A 21,721-nucleotide genomic window follows, 5' to 3' on the forward strand; every position below is an offset into this window, starting at 1 on the left:
TAGTTTTGATCAAATAAATGAGTTGTAAATAAATTCTGAGTGAGAATAAGAAACTTCTTTCAAGAACATAAAGTCGTACTGACCCCAAACTTTTGAACTTCCCAGGAAAAGGAATACATGTTGTAAGCTATGAAATGAAATAAGCAATATGTATTTCAGGAAAATTCATTGAAATATTCATTTTGGCATCTCTAAATCCTTATATCCATAAATCCTAATACAATAAGTCCTATATAATCCTAATATATTTATATTAATACTAGCTATTCTCATAACTTTATTAATTTATGAGAAATTATTCATGGTCCACATGAACAAAGAACTGTACGAGAAACATTACTGTCTTTACTGTCATTACATCTGTCTTTTTCAGACTTTTTTTTTTATATAATATTCAGTGTACAGTATCGCTTCAGTCCTAGATAGGGTCCAGATTCAATCACTAATAAGTGACCTCTGTGTTACAAAATTAGTAACATTGCAATACTAGATATACTAATAAGACACAATGCATATATTCACAACACTATCAATCAAATACACACTGCAGGCTTGTTGAGATTAGGGCACATCTGTTGGAAGCATAGTGCAGAATACAGACCTCACTCCATAAGAGGCTTATAGCACAATAGGGCCGTATAGCCACAGAAACTTAATGCACAGGCTTTAATGCCAGATAGCACGCCATCCCACAGTCACACTTCAGAGCAGCCCTTTATCATCCCCGCATCAAAACAGGCCATGTGAGGACTTGTCCTCAGGCAGTTGTCCTTGATGCTGATTCATGTCAGCATGTCTAACATTTAAATTAATGAATATCATACAACATTTTGCTCATATGAATGATATGTTATGTGAATGCATGATGTAGGGATTCGCACAATTTGGCATTAAATGCTTGGGCAGTTGACATGACCTAAACAGTTTTTTCTTTTTCTTTTTTTTTTTTTTTTACACTACACTACAGGTCAAAAGATTTTTGAAGATGTTTTTGACAGACGTTTCTTTTGCTCACCAAGGCATTTATTTGATCAAAAATACAAAACAGTAAATTACATTAATATTGTGAAATATTATTACAGTTTAAAATAACTGTTTAACATTTTATTATATTTTAAAATGTGATTTATTCCTGTGATGGCAAAGCTGAATTTTCTGAATTGTCACATGATCCTTCAGAAATCATTCTAATATGCTGATTTAGTGCTCAGTTATTATTGGTACTCAATTATTAATAATGGTTCTTATTATTATAAAAAAAAAAAAAAACTGCTTTTGCTGCTATTTTTTTTTTTTTTTTTTTTGGAAACCGTGATACATTTTTTCAGGATTCTTTGATAGAAAGTTCAATGAACAGCATTTGTTTGAAATATAAATCTTTTGTAACGTTATAAATGTCTTTAATGTCACTTTTGATCAATTTAATGTGTCAGTAGCATGTCACGGTTTCCACGAAAAATATTAAGCAGCACACCTGTTTTCATCATAATAATGATAAATGTTTCTTGAGCAGCAAATCAGCATATTAGAATGATTTCTGAAGGATCCTGTGACACTAAAGACTGGCTGCTGAAATGTCAGTTTTTATGACCTTATATTAGTTACACATTTTAATTTTTTTGTTTAGCTTATGCTTTTGTCCAATGTGACTGTATAGTTTATGGTGAATGATGATCATTTTTGAATTGTTCCTAGTTTGGTTCAAACTCATAACCTTTCATTTTCCTGCTTATGTCTTTAACCACTACGCTACAGCTTTAAAATATATCACATCATCACAAGTTGGGAACCACTGATATAAATCATCCAAATGTCTAATGCATGTTTAAACATGTGTGTGTGTGTCAGCTGGAGGATGCAGTGTCCCTCTCAGCAGGTGTGGTTGCTTTAGGAGAGTGTGCTGGGGAGTCTCTTCCTCAAGCTCATCTGGCCATAGGACTGTGCCGTAGTATGCAGGCAACTGACGGTAAGCCCGATTATCCTTCTCTGAACCTACAAAATGAGCCAGGCCCCCAGCTGTCCTCAGCTGCTCTCTGCTCCCTCTCTCATGTCTGCGGTGACTCACTGTTTAACTGTGTGTTTGCAGCCACGCTGAAAGCCGATCGCGATGAGTTCAACAGAAGAGCGCTGCAGTCACTGCGCAAGTACGCTTGATGTTTACCTCTTCCAGTTCAGATTTTGTTAAGGAGGCTTCAGCCACCCACTTTGTTTGTGAATTGTTTGGACTCTTAGACCTTAAACCTCATCTAAGTTGATAGCAGAACTTTTTTTAATATTAAAACATACTGATAATATACTGATAACATTTTTTCTCAAAACTACATCACTGTTTAAAGTTTGGGGTCCGTAAGATTTTTTAGTGTTTTTGAAAGAAATCTCTTAAAGGGTTAGTTCACCCAAAAATGAAAATTCTGTCATTAATTACTCACCCTCATGTCGTTCCACAACCGTAAGACCTTCGTTCATCTTTGGAACACAAATTAAGATATTTTTGATTAAATCCGATGGCTCAGTGAGGCCTCCATTGCCAGCAAGACAATTAACACTTTCAAAGCCCAGAAACAGTTCATGTGACTACAGTGGTTATGTTATGAAGCGATGAAAATACTTTTTTTGTGCCAAAAAAAACAAAACAAAATAGCGACTTTATTCAACAATATCTAGTGATGGGCAATTTCAAAACACTGCTTCATGAAGCTTCAAAGCTTTACGGATCTTTTGTTTCAAATCAGTGGTTCGGAGCGTGTATCAAACTGCCAAAGTCACTCCCCCAGTGGTGAACCATTGAAATTTCGAAACACTTATGACGTAACAAAGCCTCATTTACTGAAATCATGTGACTTTCACGCTCCGAACCACTGATTCGAAACAAAAGATTCGTTTTCGAAGCTTCAAATTTTAATTTTTGGGTGAACTAACCCTTTAAGCTCACCAAGGCTGCATTTCGATCACATTTCAATCACTGATCAATAATCAGATAAAACAATAAATTATTGTAAAATATTATTACGATTTAAATATACCAGTTTTCTAGTTTTATGTATTTTCTAAAATTTCATTTATTCCCGAATTTTCAGCATCATTACTCCAGTCTTCAGTGTCACATGATCCTTCAGAAATCATTCTGATATGCTGATTTGATGCTTGAGAAACATTTATTATCAGTGTTGAAAAAGGTTGTGTTGCTTAATATTTTTGTGGAAACCGTGATACATTTTTCAGGATTCTTTGATGAATAGAAAGTTCAAACGACAACAGCTGTTCAACAGCATACAGGTGCTGGTCATATAATTAGAATATCATCAAAAAGTTCATTTTTTTATTATAAATTATTTTTAAAAATGAAACTTTCATATATTCTAGATTCCCTACATGTAAAGTAAAACATTTCAAAAGTTTTTTTTTTTAAATTTTGATGATTAGAGCGTACAGCTCATGAAAGTCCAAAATCCAGTATTTCAAAATATTAGAATATTTCCTAAGATCAATCAAAAAATGGATTTGCAAAACAGAAAAGTTCAAGTTCTTTAAAGTATGTTCTTTTGTGCACTCAATACTTGATCGGCAGGACATATTACAGCAAATGACTTGCTCCTAGCACAAATTACTGCATCAGTGAAGTGTGGCATGGAAGTGATCAGCCTGTGGCACTGCTGAGGCACTATTGAGCCTTCAGATCATCTGTATATTGTTGGATCGACTGTTTCTCATCTTTCTCTTGAAAATATCCCATAGATTCAGGTCAGGCATGTTGGCTGGCCAATAAAGCACAGTAATATCATGGTCAGCAAACCACTTGGAAGTGGTTTTTGCACTGTGGGCAGGTGCTAAAGTCCTGCTGGACCAACACCAGCAGACGTCACGGCCCCCCCAAATCATTATTGACTTCAGAAACTTCACACTAGACTTCAAGCAGCTTGGATTCTGTGCCTCTCCAGTCTTCCTTCAGACTCTGGGACCATGATTTCAACATGAAATGCAAAATTTACTTTTATCTGAAAAGAGGACTTTCGACCACTGTTCACTGTCCAGTTCTTTTTCTCCTTAGCCCAGGTAAGATGCTTCTGACGTTGTCTCTGGTTCAGAAGTGGCTTGGTAGTCCTTTTCCTGAAGATGTCTGAGTGTGGTGACTCTTGATGCGCTGACTCCGGCTTCATTCTACTCATTGTGAAGCTCTCCCAAGTGTTTGAATCGGCTTTACTTGACAGTATTCTCAAGCTTGCGGTCATCCCTGTTGCTTGTGCACCTTTGCCTACCCAATTTCTTCCTTCCAGTCAACTTTGCATTTAATATGCTTTGATACATCACTCTGTAAACAGCCACCCCATTCAGTAATGACCTTCTGTGACTTACTCTCTTTGTGGAGGGTGTCAATGATTGTCTCCTGGACCATTGCCAAGTCAGCAGTCTTCCCCATTAGTGTGGTTTCAAAGAACAAAAGATACCCGGAATTTATACTGTAGGGATGGTCATTTAATGAAACTCAAATGTAAATATTCTAATATTTTGAGATACTGGATTTTGGACTTTCATTAGCTGTACGCTCTAATCAACAAATTAAAAAAAAAAAACTTTTGAAATGTTTTACTTTACATGTAGGGAATCTAGAATATATGAAAGTTTCATTTTTTAAAATAATTTACAATAAAAAAATGAACTTTTTCACGATATTCTAATTATATGACCAGCACCTGTATATTTTAAATAGAAATCTGTAACGAATGTAAAAGTTTTTACTGTCATTCTTGATCAGTTTAATGAGTCATTGCTAAATAAAATTAATTATTTTAAAAAATCTTACTGACCCTAACCTTTTGAACAGTAGTTCAAATATATATATATATATATATATATATGCAGTTTTTTTTCTTTCTAATAAAAACTAGTGCTGTCAATAGAAGAAAATAATCATGAATAATGTCATTGATCAGTCTATATAAAAAAGACTGAAATTGTTGACAAATTTGGTGAATATAAACATTAAAAAAAAAACTATTTACAATAAGCATTTTTTATATTAAAATGTTGAAAACACTTTCCCAAAGTTAACACGTCATAGAAACTTCATCAGTTCTGAAATAGTTTCTGTTCATTTACACTAATGTTATCTGTTGCAGTCGGTTTCAATTGTTTTTTAATCCCGTTACTATGTAATTTAACATCACAGTTAATTCCAGCATATAAGCTTAGCTGGAAGATATCAGACAGGTAGTAAGGTGATGAAAACTTCACATAGACTTGTTTTTTTTTTCACTGCAGAGCACATGCACTGGATCCTCAGGACCCTCAGATCTCCTTCTTCCTCTCTCTGCAGCTCGCTTTGGTTCGACAGGTTAGCATGTTATCACATCAGTTTCGCTGACTAGATGCAGAATCGCATCAGGATATCAGATTTCTGTTCTTCACATCTTCCAAGAAAAGAAATTTACATGAATTTCTCTCCTTATTTTGCATGACTGTGGAATTTTGTAGCTTTTGTTGACACATTATGACTGTCAAGGTCACATGATTGTGTGAACAGCTCTTTAGCTTATATTTTTTATCATATAACTGTATGTACGTGTAATATTTCGCCTGTTATTTCAGTCAGTGCTGGTCCTTAATGTGACCTCTTGTGTTTGTGGTAGGTGTCAGAAGCGATGAAACCGTTGGAGTTGGCTCTAAATGTTCGTGGGGATGATCTGCACTCTCTACACCTGCTGGCTCTACTACTCAGTGCCCAGAAACACTACCAACACGCCCTTGATATGCTCAAACTCGCCCTTAACCAGCACCCAGACAACTTTAAGTATGTGTTCATATATGTGTGTGTTCTACTTTAAAGGGATAGTTCACCCAAAAATGAAAATTCTGTCATCATTTAATCACTCTCTTGTCATTCCAAACCTGTGTGACATTCTTCTGTGGAACACAAAAAAAAAAGATATTTTGAAGAATGTTGGAAACCAAACAGTTTTGCTTACCATTGACTTCCATTGTATGGACAAAAAACACAGAGACATTTCTTATAATATCTTCTTTTATGTTCTTTTGGGTGAACTATCCCTTTAAGTTAATTTTTATGAATGTTATTGTCTGAATGTCAAGTAGAGGTGTGAATCTTTAGTCACGTCATGATCCAATTCCGATTCTGGGAGTCACGATCCGATTCCAAAACGCTTCTTGATCTACTCTTTTTTTTTTTAAGTAGTTTACTGACTTAAAAACCTAAAAATCCTTTACATTTACACATCCTTGATTCCTTACTTAAGTAATTATAAGTAGGCCTACTTTTTAAAATAATTACAAATAGACAAAAAATTATTAAAACAATTGTATGTTAAGAATTTTAAACTAATATAACTTCAAAACATACAAGCAATTAGCAAATAATAAAGAGGAGCAATGAAACATATTATAAGCAACAAACAAAGAGTGCTTTCAGTATTTAAGATTATCTGAACGTTTTCTTTCTCATGTTTACTGTCATTTGATTGTTACATCACAGACAGCGGAAGATCTAATACGTTGCATTCACGCATGGATCTCTTTTGAAATATAATAAGTAATGCGGTTTGTCCTGTCCATTTAATCCTTTAAGACAAAACTGGCTGTATTTAGGCTAACGTTACATTAATTTTGCATCATAAAACCATTTTGAGACGCAAGTACATTAAACCACTTACACGGAGTCTTTCGAACTCGCATACGCAAGCACTCTTCACAAACAAAGCGTCAGCATTTGAAATTGCAAGCAGCCTTCTGTAAGTGAGTTTCATATTTTAAATATATAAGTCCCCTGCATCCAAACGGCATGCCTTCGTAGAGCATTTGTAAGGAAAATACCGACAGGCGAGACCGCGCACAGCAACATCAAACAAAGCACGCGTCTCTCACAGTTCATCCTGTGCAGTGAAGCCCACGAATGTCGTTGTAATTCACTTCAACCTTTCCGAACTTAATGAAAGATTATTTTACAGAAGGTTTGAGTGGTGTATGTGTGTGAGAAATTGGAAGCAAGCAGAATCTGGGTGTTTCTAAAGCACACTCAGCGTCATCGCGCATCTGAATAAAAACTAAGATTAGAATTGATTCTGAAATTCTCAGAATCAATCCAGAATCGTTGGAGAGAGAATCGCGATGCATCGATGGATCGTTTTTTTTTCTCCCACCCCTAATGTTAAGTCACTTTTATTTAAACAGTGCTTTTCACAGTGTTTCATAGCAGCTTTACAGAGAAACATTGAAGAAATAGGGCCAGATTTACTGAACAGGGCAAATTAGTGTGAGAGTGCAATTCCAAAAAACCGGGAGTGAAAAGTTCTGCGTGTGATCTACTGATGACGTGCAAATTAAAGAACACAGATGCAGCTAAATCATTTCCATAATGACCAATGCTATCTACCAAGAGCAGCGCAAATAAGTGTCTGGTTTAAGACATGCTTCTTGGTAGATAGATGGTGGTAAATAATGGCGCAAATACCAGCAAACCTTAGTAAATCACCTTGCGTGATTTATGTAAATACTCTCCTCCCATAAATTTTGCGTCTGAAAGGGAAAATCCTACAAATGCATGTGCAGTAAAGTCAGCTGCAATAATAACTGTCCACCCCTTTTAAGCGCTAATTTTTCACTGCATGTCTTTAATAAATCCTGACAGTAGTTTTTTAACGCCAAAAGAGGGTATGCGCTGATGCAAGTGGTCAGTAAATCTGGCCCTTAGTGTCTTAAATTCCGTAAGAACTTTATTTAGCAGTTCAATTAAAAATGTGCCTTACTTTATTTGACTGTATCCCCAATAAATATCTGCTTTAGAAAACAAAAGGCCATATCATATACCTGGCGCAATGCAACGCCAGGCACAACGCAAGTGTTTTTTGCTAGTTTTAGCCCGACACAGTTATCATTTTCACGTCCTGTGCCACGTTGTTTAAATAGCAAATGCTCTCATGCCCATCTGTTCGCCCATGGGTGTGCTGGTCTGAAAACGAGGTGTGTTCAGGTGCATTGTTGGCGTGTTGCTATTTTAAAGCAAATGAAGACGACTGCGCCATTAACCAACAAAGTATGTTTTTTTGTTCTTGTTGTTATTTAAAGGCCGTGTTAGTAATCTGCGCCTATAGATGGGTGCACAACATGCGTACATTCTGCTTGTTACACACGCAGGGATGCGCAGCAGCACACAAACATGCCAAATATTAAAAATAAAAGGATTACAATGCAAAAGATTATTATTGTGTACATAAAGATAAAAATGCCTACATGTCTTAATGGATAGTCATTGCATGTATCAGAATAACCTATTTGCAGTAATGATGAATGAAATTGGCTAATTATTTAACCAATCGTGGTAATACACACATGTATTTAAACTGACTCATCAGGTTGAGGGTGTCTATATTCCGCTATGTAAATAGCGAATCCGCCATGGTGCAAGCGTACCTGGCTTTTAAAGGGAATGGGAGATGACACTCTGATTGGTTTATTGCACATTACGCCCAAAACACACCCATGACTCATTAAGAGACTAGGTACAACCCTTTTGGAGTACATCCTCAGTTTTTTTCCATTGTTAAACTAGCAAAAGTGGATTCAGACATGCCTTAAGTGCACCTGCATGCGCTTTAGACCCTGCCCTTAGATCTTTAACATATCAAACCTAGTGGCATCTGAAAACAGCTGCTTGATCTTAGCTCAGAAGTGTATTCACTTCATTTTTGTATTTTTAGTTTTTAATCAGTTGATTCTGCAGTGATTTTTACTGGACATATGAATTAAGAAGTTAGTAGCTATATGTATAGTTCATCACATGATACACTAACGTTTGACAATACTTAATGACAATTTTCAACTGTTTTAGACTGTTTTATAGTTTTAAGCCTAAAATATTTTTTTGTGTGAAATATTTTACTTGAAAAGTGTGCTTGTGCACATTTTCATCACCATGTGGGGTCAGTATTGCTCTCAGTGACAGGCAGAGACAAAAATGGAGAGAAAATAATTAGGATCAAGCGCATGTGTGAGAGTGTGTAAAGACCCCAGCATTTCTCACACAAACAGCACACACTGAATCTATTGTGTTTGACTGAACACAATGATTAAATTGTCACATGTCTCATTCCAAGAACCTCTACCTCTGGAGAAAACAAATCATCGCTTTATAACCTGAAAAAGTTAACTGCGCTTTCTAGAAACTCTGTTAACATATGAGGAAGGAAGAGATGAACCAGGGTGCATGCAAACTAAAATCACTTTTAATCACCTATTTGAACTTCCGTAATCCGACATATTTTTCTGGGTGAAACAAGATGTCCATCAAACTAATTGTATCATGAACAGGGAGCATTACATCCCATAATGGAACCAGATGTTTGGAGATGGGAGCTAAAAACCAAGAGGGATTTGTGACGTGGAAATTTGTTTAAGAGGTAGAGCATGTTATTTCTTTTTGTGAAGATTATGAAGACAATTTGAAAAAACATGCAATGCTTGTTCAAGTCAAGTCAAGTCACCTTTATTTATATAGCGCTTTTTACAATGTAGATTGTGTCAAAGCAGCTTTACATTGATAACTGGTACATTATTTGGCTGCACAGCAGCTCTTAAAAGAATAGTGTCAATGCAGGCAGATCAAAGCACTGTTGAATATCAAATGTCAAGTCAAATGTCAAGTGTCCCCAACTAAGCAAGCCAAAGGCGACAGCGGCAAGGAACCCAAACTCCATCAGGTGACATCAGGTGGCAGACAAGTGGCAAATAGGTGTTTAAATGGAGAAAAAAACCTTGGGAGAAACCAGGCTTAGTCGGAGGGCCAGTTCTCCTCTGGCCAACAGTGCTTTGTTACGATTCAGGTAGCTATCATAAGTCCGACAGGATCGCAACATTCAAAGTATTTATTCCAGTTCCATCCAATTGAGGATTGTATTCATCACGGCTGTTGAGGAACTGTGTCGTGGCTGTCGTGTCGATGAGGCCCTCAGAGTGGATGATCTAGTTGACTCAATCTCTGCTGATACTTCAGGGCTGCGTTGTGGTCGTGTCAAGGCGCAGGTCCTCGATTTCACCTGGATACGGCCTGGATCCGGTTGACTACGGTGAACCTCGGGATAACCAGAAAGACTAATATTAGCGTAGATGCCATTCTTCTTCTGATGTAACGAGTACATCAGGTGTTATAGGAAGTGTTCCCGGTTCCGGCTGACCTAATTTATGCAGCCTAATAATCCTTTAACAGATTTGAAAATATAAATTGGTAATGTGTTATGTGTATGCCAGGTTAAAGAAATGCGTTTTTAGTCTAGATTTAAACTGACAGAGTGTGTCTGCTTCCCGAACAATGCTAGGAAGATTGTTCCAGAGTTTAGGTGCCAAATAGAAGAAGGATCTACCGCCTGCGGTTGATTTTGACATTCTAGGTATTATCAGCTGGCCTGAATTCTGAGATCGCAATAGACGTGAAGGACTATAATGAATTAGGAATTCACAATAATGCAGTGAGCATCATCAATTTTAATTTCATGTTGACTTTAACTAGTAGAGTTATAGTGCTTTTTAGTACTCTTTTTCCAAATGAGGAAATGTTCCCTTGTCTTCACTTGCACCTGTTTTCCATTTGTTCCCTGACCTCCAGTCCAGTTCTCCTGGCCCATTGTTTTTATTGTTAACTAAGTCACCATCTTTGATATTACTTTGGCCCCTGTCGCTATGGTAAGAGAATACAGGCTTGACTCCCATTGTACGTTCATACAGAAGCTACTGCAAGTTGCTGTATGAACGGGACATTTCGAGACTCACACCTGTAAGTAAATGCGGTTGTCAATCCCAAAAACTGACAGTGTGAACGTAGCCTATGTGTTTTTCATCCCCACACTACTGCTGCTCCAGCGCATCGTAGCATGAGCGTCACCGCTGGTGTGAATGCTCTGCTGCCCCTATTTACACACACATTCTTAATAGCACACACCCACACACACACCTTCACATTTATCTCGCTTCACCCCTCCACCCTCCAGCTCACACAGACGTCCACCCACTCGCTGTACCTTGGTGAAATGAGAGACAGTTCAGGGGAAGAACATCCCCAGACAGCTGCAGAATTGCTAGTTTCTGAAGCAACTGAAGCATTGGCCACTGATGGAGAACTAGGGTTGATTCTAGTGGTTCTAGAGAACTAGTGGTTGACCCAAGGAGGTCTGTAATACCCGGTGAAAATCACACATCTCATTGACAGTTGCTTTTCTGTGCATTTAGCTCATGAAGATCTGGATGCTGCTATCTTTGCTTAATGGACACTCAGTTCCAGAAAGATTTATTGACACTGTAAATGTCTGACTGACTACTATGGAACAGGAAAATGATGTCCTGATTGGCTGATGGAAGCATATTTACTAGGGCTGGGACGATTCATCGGTTCTCGAGTCGTGATAAAAAATGAATCTGGAGTGATTCTGATATTTTCCTTTGTATCGCGATTCTCTCTAGAATCGATTCTGGGCTTAGTTTTTAACAGCAGATGGCACTACGTGCTTTAGAAACACTTGTACTTGCTTCCAGTTCCGTTACACACACCACTTAAACCACTAATAATCGTTCATAAAGTTTGAAAAGGTTGAAGCGAATTACAAGAGTGTTTGCAGTGGGCTGTGTTTACATTAATCTTGCATCATAAAAGCATTCTGAGCCGAGGTACAATCGCCGAATGCACGATTGCTGCCCAGCATTCTTCGTGAGCATTTGAGTGTGCGGTTAAAAACTAGCCTGGAGCGCCATCTGCTGTTAAAGCTAAGCTCAGAATCGATTCGAAAGAGAAATGATTAGAATCGATCCAGATTCATTGTATCGCGATTTGAGAATCAATGTATTGTCCCAGCCCTAATATTTACTTGTTTCAGAATGACGTCAAAGGCAGTAGACTAAAGACATAAAGACAGCCACATACCCAATTATAAAAGGGTTTGCACACTTATGCAGTTAGTTATTCTGAGTTTGTTTATTTATTTAATTTATTTTTTCTCTGAAATGTGTCACTTTGGTTTCAGTGGCATTGCATAGGTTGTAATTTTTACTTCAAACATGCAAAAGTTCTGATGATTTATCTTTCATTTTTTACATCACAAAAACAGCTGTTTTAGCAGTGGTGTGTAGACTTTCTATATCCATTATATACTATGTAACTATATCTGTAATAAAATTAATAACTCATTCCACCTCTAAAACAAATATATTTCCAAATCTCTTGCTCCATTCTAGCTCACTTTTCATGAATCAATTAATTCCTAGATTGTAGTGATTATATTTTTTAGGTCTAGAGTATATATTTATTTTGTCATCTGCAAAATCTTGTGAATATTTGATATATGGCCCGGTCCTATGTTTAATCTATTTATGTTATACACAGTATCATTCATAAGATTGGGGTTTGTAAGATTTTTTGATGTTTTTGAAAGAAGCCTTTTATGCTCACCAAGGCTGCATTTATTTGGTCAAAAATCCAGCAAAAACATTGTGAAATATAACGTAAAATAACTGTTTTCTATTTTGATATATTTTATGATGTATGTAACTTATTCCTGTGATGCAAAACTGAATTTTCAGCATTATTACTCCAGTCTTCAGTGTCACATGATCCTTCAGAAATCATTGTAATATGCTGATTTGCTGCTCAAAAAACATTTCTTGTTATTACCAATGTTGAATACACTTGTGCTGCTTAATATTTTTGTGTAAACTGTGATACTTTTTTTTTTTTTCAGGATTCTTTGATGAATAGAAAGTTCAAAAGAACGTCTCTTTTTTTAAAAAAAAGAAACATCTTTTGCAACATTATAAATATCTCTACACTCTCTGTTGATCTATTTAATGCATCCTTGCTGAATAGAAGTATTCATTTCTTTAAAAAAAAAAAATGTTATAGCAAAAGTACTTCCTTCTTTCGTAAGAGCCAGTACGTTCTGATTCTGTCTCTTTTTTGGTGTGTGTTGCACTGTAGTTTAATAATTGTTCTTGTCTTTGTGTGTTTTAGTCTTCTCTTTACCAAAGTGAAGCTGGAGGAGGTTTTGTTCGGACCTGCTGCAGCTTTACAGACCTGTGCAGAAATGCTGCAGTTGTGGCAAAGTCGTTATGATTTTACCCGACTCAGGTAATGTGCTGCGTATGTGTCACGTCTCTGTTCCAAAAAAACTCTGATTCATTTTGTTCCATTGTTCCTCTCTTCTTGTTGCTTGTGCTTATTCCTGTCTCCTTGGTTTCTCTATGGGTGCTTCTCAAACGGAAGGCTGTGTCCTAGTAAGGCTGCATTTCTCGGCTGCCATATCACCAAGCTCCACCGAAGGCCATCTCAATTTGAAGGATCCTTGGAAGGCAGCCTTTGTTTTTCATGTTCTACATTCAGCTAATTTTGAAGGATGCATGAAGTGTATCCTTCACGTCCTTTAGTGACCCACAATCCATTGCACACATTCGAATTCACAAAAAAGAACTGACAGAAAACAAGTCAGCACTGAGCTTGTCTGAGTTCATTATGAAACGTAAGACAAAAATAATGTTTTCAGAGATGAAGGCATACATGTTATCTTTTGTTTTTGTGTAAATTAATCACTTTACACTAAACTGCCAATAATGTAAGCCAGTGGGAGACCACAGATGGTTGTCATTCACTGTATTGCATTAATAGAAAGCCAGTTAATATAAAGATTTTTAATACAAAGTATTTTTCCAAATTAAGTTTTAATAGTATTTTCGTGCTGTGACCATGGGGGCGGGAACATGTGTGATGTAGCCATGTGCACTTAATAGACAGTCTCATTCTAGCGTTTAAAGCTGAGGAGGACTCAAGCCTGAAGCCTCAGAAGGACTGGACTAGGAAGGACACAGCTTCACTAGGATGCAGCCTTCTGTTTGAGAAGCACCCTATGGCCGTGTGTCCACCAAAGCGTTTTTGCCAGCTGAAAATGCCAGCGCTCTTCTGAAAACACCTTGCTGCGGGTGCTTGAGAGCACTTCTGCGGTGCAGCAATTTTTCAGTTAAGACGCAATATGTGCTATATGTGAAATGGAATATCCACAGAATTGTTACTAGTATCTGATGTCCCAGATAGTTTGTTTCCGAATATAAAATATTGATACAATCTAAAGTATTTGCTCTGGCTCTTGTTTTCAGTGATCTTGTTCTGTTGTTGTGCTTGTTGTTGTCATCTGTTGCTGTTGACCAGCAGGATGTGGCGGTTGGTCGCTGTAGTATTTCACGTTGAGAGCCTTGTCGTTTTAAAGGGTTAGTTCACCCAAAAATGAAAATAATGTCATTTATTACTCACCCTCATGGCATTCCACACCCGTAAGACCTTCGTTAATCTTCGGAACACAAATTAAGATATTTTTGTTGAAATCCGATGGCTCAGTGAGGCCTCCATAGCCAGCAATGGCATTTCCTCTCTCAAGATCCATTAATGTACTAAAAACATATTTAAATCAGTTCATGTGAGTACAGTGGTTCAATATTAATATTATAAAGCAACGAGAATATTTTTGGTGCGCCAAAAAAACAAAACAACGACTTATTATAGTGATGACCGATTTCAAAACACTGCTTCATGAAGCTTCGGAGCATTATGATTCAGCGTATCGAATCATGATTCGGATCGAGTGTCAAACCACCAAACTGCTGAAATCATGTGACTTTGGTGCTCCGAACCACTAATTCGATACGCTGATTCGATACGCTGATTCATAATGCGCTGAAGCTTCCTGAAGCAGTGTTTTGAAATCGGCCATCACTATATAAGTCGTTATTTTGGTTTTTTTGGCACACCAAAAATTTTCTCGTAGCTTTATAATATTAATATTGAACCACTGTACTCACATGAACTGATTTAAATATGTTTTTAGTACATTAATGGATCTTGAGAGAGGAAATGTCATTGCTGGCTATGGAGGCCTCACTGAGCCATCGGATTTCAACAAAAATACCTTAATTTGTGTTCCAAAGATTAACGAAGGTCTTACGGGTGTGGAACGCCATGAGGGTGAGTAAAAAATGACATAATTTTCATTTTTTGGTCAACTAACCCTTTAAAAAACGCAGTGCTCCCATTGGAGACAATTGAAAAAATATGCTGGTCTCGGGAAAAAACAGTTTGGTGGACACACAGCCTATATGTCCTAATTTGTTTCTGTAGCTACTGATTGAATTCACCTGTGTCTTGTTTAGTTCCTAATTTACTCTGTGTATTTATATCCCAATATTTCCAGTATTTATATATGACAGAGTTGCTGTGATTTCATGTGTTCTGCTCTCTGTTCCAGTGAGGAGGATGACACTAGTAGCATACCCCCTGATCCAGGCCCACTGAGCAGGAAACCCAGCGGCCTCCATCTTACCCTCCCAGACTTCCAGGAGACAGAGACCGGTGTGTATCATGAGCGTGTGTGATTGCATGCGTGTTTATTAGTGGTGCAAAGGATCACTAAACTCACAGATCGGATCATTTTTCGGTTCAGCAAAAAAGGGGGTAATGTAACTTTGCTTTTCATTTACTACTTAAAGCCCACTTTAAGTACTTTGATACCATAGCAAAAATCTAGCTTTTAATAATTAAGCATTATTAAAGTGAACAGTCAATAGTAAAAAGAGAACAAATACACAGATTACAAGCATAGATAAATACGATACAATATAATACAAATACAGTCTGAAACTTGCCTCTCTCTGTGTGCGCACTTCAGGTGCGTGCAACTGTACGCTCAGATAACAACAACACAAGTACTCTTTTGCCTCTTCTTGCACTTGAATGGTTTAAAATAGCTTGAATGTGTAAATTGTCAGGAAAAACACATGCAGATTATAAACTTTCACTCTATGATGGTTAAACTTAGCAATTAATCTGAGAATCACATGCGTGCCGAACCGTGGGGCCTGATCTGTATGGATCACGGATCAACTGCGATCCATTGCACCCCTAGTGTTTATGTAACTGAGATGTGTGTCATGTTGTTTCAGGGTCTCAGAGTGCTCCGTCTCTAGCTGTGTCCCGTCTGGAACAGGCCATGTCGGAAGTGTCTGCCCTCAGCTCCACCCACAGGCATGGCCCTGCCTACATTTGGACCACCCTGGAACGCATCTGGCTGCAAGCAGGTACGTTGTAAGTGTAGAAATTACACTTCTTTTTTGAATATATCATTATTTCTTATATCTGTATGTTTTATTAGATTAACGTTAACCAGAATTAAAGGGATAGTTCACCCAAAAATGTAAATTCTGTCATTTTTCACCCTCATGTTGTTCCAAACTTATATGCAGAATATGGTTAACCAAACAATTGATGGGCCCCATTGACTTCCATAGTATGGAAAAAAAAAGTCAATGGGGTCAAAATGAGTGAACTATCCCTTTAAATTACCACTTTCATGTTTGCAGTATTTTAGGACATAAATAGCTGTTTGGCTATTAGCTAATGTTATTTTCCTAGATGACGTCAGCTGAAAAGTAATGGTGTTTCATATGCAGAACTTGTTATTAAATTTTAATGAAATATTAACTTCGTAATTGTTTTTTGAGATTTTTTTTTTTGTACTCATGTTGACTTTAATACATTTGGGAAGTTCTTGACGTACTATGACATAATTTGGATGTTATTTTTGCGTTATTTATATGCTGCTCTGCATGAAATGCGTTTCCCAGGGATCTTATACTGGGTGTTTGTGCCCTCTTGTTCCCATTCTCAGCATTCCTCTGGCGTGGGTTCATTTCCTGTCTAAAATGGGACATATCCTGGTTCTGTACAAATGAGTGAATGTGAGAGCACAAGAGCGGCCCATTGACTTAAATAATGGGCATGATGTCATACTGATAGTTCAAAATAGTACTGAACTCAGTCCTCCAAGTAGCAAATATGCTTTCATTTGTAATTTTTCAATGTTGTTATGTGCTTTGTATCAGAATAACATATTATAATAAATATATTTCAAATGAATGTATTTATAACATTTACATTTTTTATTTCATTGTTGTTATGACACTCAGCATGTTTTGTCTGTGAAGAATCAACACAGCACAAAACTGTGTTTGCAGTGCAAAGGCAGCTATTGATGGTTATAGATGCAAGAAAGGCCTATCACAACTCACTATGCAAATAATTACGAGAAAGAAGACCAGTAACAGTTCACTATGCAAATATTACAATAACGCCATCACTGTTGCATTTTGAACGTTGAACATTTCAACAAAATCAGTGGGAGATTTGTAAACTTTCATCTTAAATTTCAAAACCAAAAATAAAACACCTAAAGGTGTGGTCACTTTCATGGAAAAAGGACCATTGTCTATTATCAATAGTGTAGCGATGTATGAAACACAGCTCACGCAAAAGTCACTTTCAAACCAGTGTTATTTTTGTATTAAAGTATTTAATAATATTTTGAATTAGCTTTTGTTTTTAAATTTTCAGTTTTTATTTTAAGTTTTAATGATTTTGTTGTGTTTTTGTATTTCTGTTTTTTAAAATATTTCTGTCTAGCTTTAATTTATTTTTATTTCAGTCTTAGCCATTTTAGTACTTCAACTTAAACTGAAATATTTTATTTCAGTTTAGTTGCCAAGGCAAGTTTTTTAAGTTTAGGTTTTTCTTCTAACATTTATATTTTATTTTATTTTAGCGTTATTTCAATTAACAAAAAATATTTAAAAATTTTGCCCGAATCCGTGTAGCGAAATCTTTTGCCATCACTCAAACTTCCAAATCGTGTGAATTCCTATTGAAATGACTGGCCTGCAAAAATTCCCAAACAGCGTTAAATGTGACTGCACCTTAAGGCCGTGTGTCAAACCAAAGCATTTTTTTCCCAGTTGTTTTCAATGGGAGCACCGCGTTTTTAAAACACCAGGTTAGGGTTGAGGCGCTAAGTGTCTATTTCACGCTTAAGCTCTGAGCCCTCAGCCTTTTTTACTGAATGCCGAGATTTGAACAATGTTCAACTTTGGGTAAAACGCAGCGCTCATCACTGTCACTTTTTACCTAGCCGTCCAATCACAGTGGAGGAGGGGCGGGACAAATACAACACAGACCAACCGCCATATTCTGCTTGTACAACAGATGACAAACAAGCATAATAATGGAACAAAATAATTCAAAACAAGAGCCAGAGCAAATACTTTACACTGTATCAAATTTTTTATATACAAACAGTACAGAAACAAACTATCTGTGAAATTAGATACTAGTAACCCTTCTGCGGATATTCCATATCATTGCAAACAAAGTGTCTCAACTGAAAAAAAAAAAAAAACACTACGCTGCCGAAGCGTTCTCAAGCACTTTTTTAAGCTGGCTAAAAATGCTTTGGTGGGCACGGCCTAAGGCTGTAATTATCGACAAAACATAGTTTGAATAAGTCTATATGTTAAGCAGTTCAATCTAAATTAATTGAAGATAGTTGTGTAAAAAAAAAATTAAATAATACACTGCTGTCTTGGAAGCACTATAATGAACTACCCTCTTTCTTTGTGTAATAGCTGCAAAATTCTCCTACCAGTGATTCTGTGTAAACAAACACAAATACACAACAGGCAGCAGTTGATATGAACAGTTTATTTGCTGTGGTGAGTCCTAAATGCCAGAGTAGAGCTGCAGATGCTTATACAGCGCTCTGCACATGGCCTTATTTAGACATGAGCATGAATATCCCTCTATGAGCATGAGAGATTTTGGGTAGAGGGGGGAAAGTCAGTGTGCATTTGCGATTGCAAATATGTTGCCAAAGCTGCATTTTAAATCATCTGGACAGAACAAAATGCTACATTCGTGCGATTCTCCTATTTGAGCACAGCTTGTCTGAAATGATGAACCATGTTGGTACTCCTTTACTCTGAAAGAGTTGTAATGCTGGGGCAGCAGATACGTCTTTGAGGATGTTGATGTTCCAGATGGCTGTGTCACGGCCGTGAAGTCAGAGACGTTTCATAAAGATGAATCATCATGTGCTTGATGAGAGATAAATCTCACAATAGGAGAATCTCATGATATCATAAAGCAGTCACTGAAAAAAAAAAGTTGAAATTTTTAGTGTAATGTCACAAAAACAATTATGCTATCAGAATGGTTTATTATTGTTCTCATTGATCTCTTGTATGTCTTGTGATGCCGTGCTGACCAGGGGAGTTGTTCATCGCTGACAGGCGGATGAAGGAAGCTCAGTTCTGTGTTCAGGAGGCAGGAACTCTCTTCCCCACCTCACACTCAGTGCTGCTGCTCAAGGGCCGTGTGGCTGAGCTTAAGGGCAACGACACGGAAGCCAAGAGCCTGTACGATGAAGCTCTTGCCATCAACCCCAGAGGACACCACATACTGCTGCACCTGGTAAGTGACACGCACTTTAACATCTTGAACCCAAAAACTAATAGATATTCCTTTCTCCAGTTGATTAATCACAGTATATTAAGATAATTGTTTCCTGAAATGTTTAAATATGCTAATGAGGCATTATCCAGTTAAATATTCACTATTTTGCATACATTTCCAGAATAGAAATCTGGACATTTGTTAGAATCTGAACTTTTTTTTTTTTTTTTTAATACATAATCAAGGTTTTACAGACATTTTCACCATGTTTTTAGGAATAAAATGTTAAATACATATCAGGTAAATGATTTATGAACAAACCCTTTCAGAGTATAGATAGAAATAAAACTTTCAAGTTTTGCCTGTAGTGTCTTGCCTTAAAAAAAAAAAAAAATTATAATTGAAGTACTAAATACAAAAACTGAAATAAAAAAAAAAAAAAAACATAAATAAAAATATAGAACAAAAGCACATAACAAAATTACTAAAACTTCAACTAAAATTAAAATGAAAACAGAAAATATAAATTATTATATAATTGTATATAAATAAACACTAAAAGAACACATACTAAAATAGCCCACTGGTCTGAGACCACATTGAAAATCTGCCGTTTTAGTAATTTAATAATGATCATGCGACTCTTTGTACAGATGGTCAGATGTTCTTGCTTCCATTGAAGCAAATGATGCTCTTCTGATCATGGTCAAATCATGTTAGAGAACAGGATCATCAGGTTTAACCCTTTGGGGTCTGAGGGGGGTTTAGGGCCCTGGAGAAGTTTTGACATGCCCTGACATTTGTGCTTTTTTCAGTTGCTTATAAACATATTAACACAAACTTGCGGAGTTCATGCAGCTTCAGTGCTGCTGTTATTAAAGCAAAAGAGAAAAAACAGATATTAAGAGATTATAAATTCATATTAATGCATTTTTCATAACTTAAAAAGCTTTGAAGGTGACATGGGTGACCTGGGATATGATGATTGAGTCATTGCATATGCAACTTACTGTACATACAGTACAGTACGTACATCTTTACAACCCACAGTGATGTGTGCTAACATTAGCTCTGCCTCCACTCTCTGCTCTCATTGTGACTGCATAATGTCAGGCCCTTCATTACTCATCTTCACTGGAGTAACCAGAGTGAAGCTAGGCCATTTTCTCCCTATATCTGGCCAATCAGAGCACTTGTCCCCGCTATTTTTGGACAAAAGACGTACAATATCAATTCCCTGAGCTGATGAGAACTAATTCTGTGCTTGCTGGTGATGCCCTGCATAGTTCACACACACACAGCCTGTCTTTATCAGAACGTCACACCACTGATTTCTATTACATGTGCTGCTATGATTGAACTGAGGTGGAGTTTTGAGGGAATTCTCCAACTGGATTCAATAGGGAGAGGTTAAACATTTCTGTTCATTATGACACCTGTGATTAGAGAGACCAGTGCTCTCGTTACGCCTGTCCATCCTCTGAGAGACAATGTATTTCAGAGCCTCTAGGTTCACCCAAAAATAGAAAATTATGACACAATTTACTCACATGTTGTTCCAAAACCAGGAAAATCTCATGGAAAAGTCACACAAGTAAAGTTAAAGTCAATGTAATGGAAGTAGCAACAGATCTTTTCTTCTGTGTTCTGATGTACATCTGAGTGAAAAAGATTTTTGAAAAAGATACAGTTGTTGGACAGGACTTGGCTATCCATTGGTTGTTGAGTGGATGGAGGTAGATCTGAATGTTGTCAGAGTTATGTTTAGTTTCATTGGCCCTCATTTACGAAACTAACGTACAACAGAAAATTGGGTTATGGACGTAAGTGGTGATTACGATCAAATCTCACGTCAGGTCTCAGCTCATGTACGCAAGTTTTTGAGTTAGTGTGAACTTGCGTGCAGTATAGTAAATCTGGTGGAGAATTGTTATGAGAGCATTTTGTTCATTTACAATAATTTTCTGACCGACAACCGAAGCTCATTAACCAATCATTAACTGTTAAACGACAAGATTAAAATGTCAAATTAAAATTAAATTAGAATAGATGGGTGTCTGTGAATTTAGCTTTATATGCGCAAATAGCAGCATAAACAACAGAACATGAGGATGTACATATCGTCACATCACCAGTGCTTGTGTGAACGGAGAAAAACAGAATAAAATTAAGGATATAAAAGGAATAAAACAATTCAATTCAATTCACATTTATTTGTATAGCGCTTTTCACGATACATATCGTTTCAAAGCAGCTTTACAGAGAATGCATATCAACATTACAATTTGGAGACTGCAGTTAGCTAATAATGTAATAATTTAGGCGATTAACATACAATCACTGTTAGCAATTTAATTGGAGGTAGAAGCAAAGAGCTCCTGGAAAAATGAATTACATATTAACAATAATTAG

General features: G+C 36.8%; 1 protein-coding gene across 4 annotated transcripts in view; it reads left to right on the forward strand.

Annotated features, from left to right (window-relative positions):
* Positions 1-21,721, forward strand: part of ttc7a (tetratricopeptide repeat domain 7A) — a 54,409-nt gene that overhangs the window by 21,468 nt on the left and 11,220 nt on the right. For 3 of the 4 annotated variants that reach the window (XM_051916624.1, XM_051916625.1, XM_051916623.1), the window contains exons 12-19: positions 1,849-1,966; positions 2,087-2,144; positions 5,260-5,332; positions 5,628-5,788; positions 13,001-13,117; positions 15,279-15,382; positions 15,973-16,107; positions 19,125-19,327. In XM_051916624.1, the coding sequence (XP_051772584.1) occupies positions 1,849-1,966; positions 2,087-2,144; positions 5,260-5,332; positions 5,628-5,788; positions 13,001-13,117; positions 15,279-15,382; positions 15,973-16,107; positions 19,125-19,327 (969 nt within the window). Of the gene's footprint in view, positions 1-1,848; positions 1,967-2,086; positions 2,145-5,259; positions 5,333-5,627; positions 5,789-13,000; positions 13,118-15,278; positions 15,383-15,972; positions 16,108-16,697; positions 16,900-19,124; positions 19,328-21,721 lie in introns of those variants that run through there. The other variant, XM_051916626.1, reaches the window with a different exon arrangement.

This window comes from Ctenopharyngodon idella, chromosome 13 (genome assembly GCF_019924925.1).
Source record: "Ctenopharyngodon idella isolate HZGC_01 chromosome 13, HZGC01, whole genome shotgun sequence".
Lineage (NCBI taxonomy): Eukaryota > Metazoa > Chordata > Actinopteri > Cypriniformes > Xenocyprididae > Ctenopharyngodon > Ctenopharyngodon idella.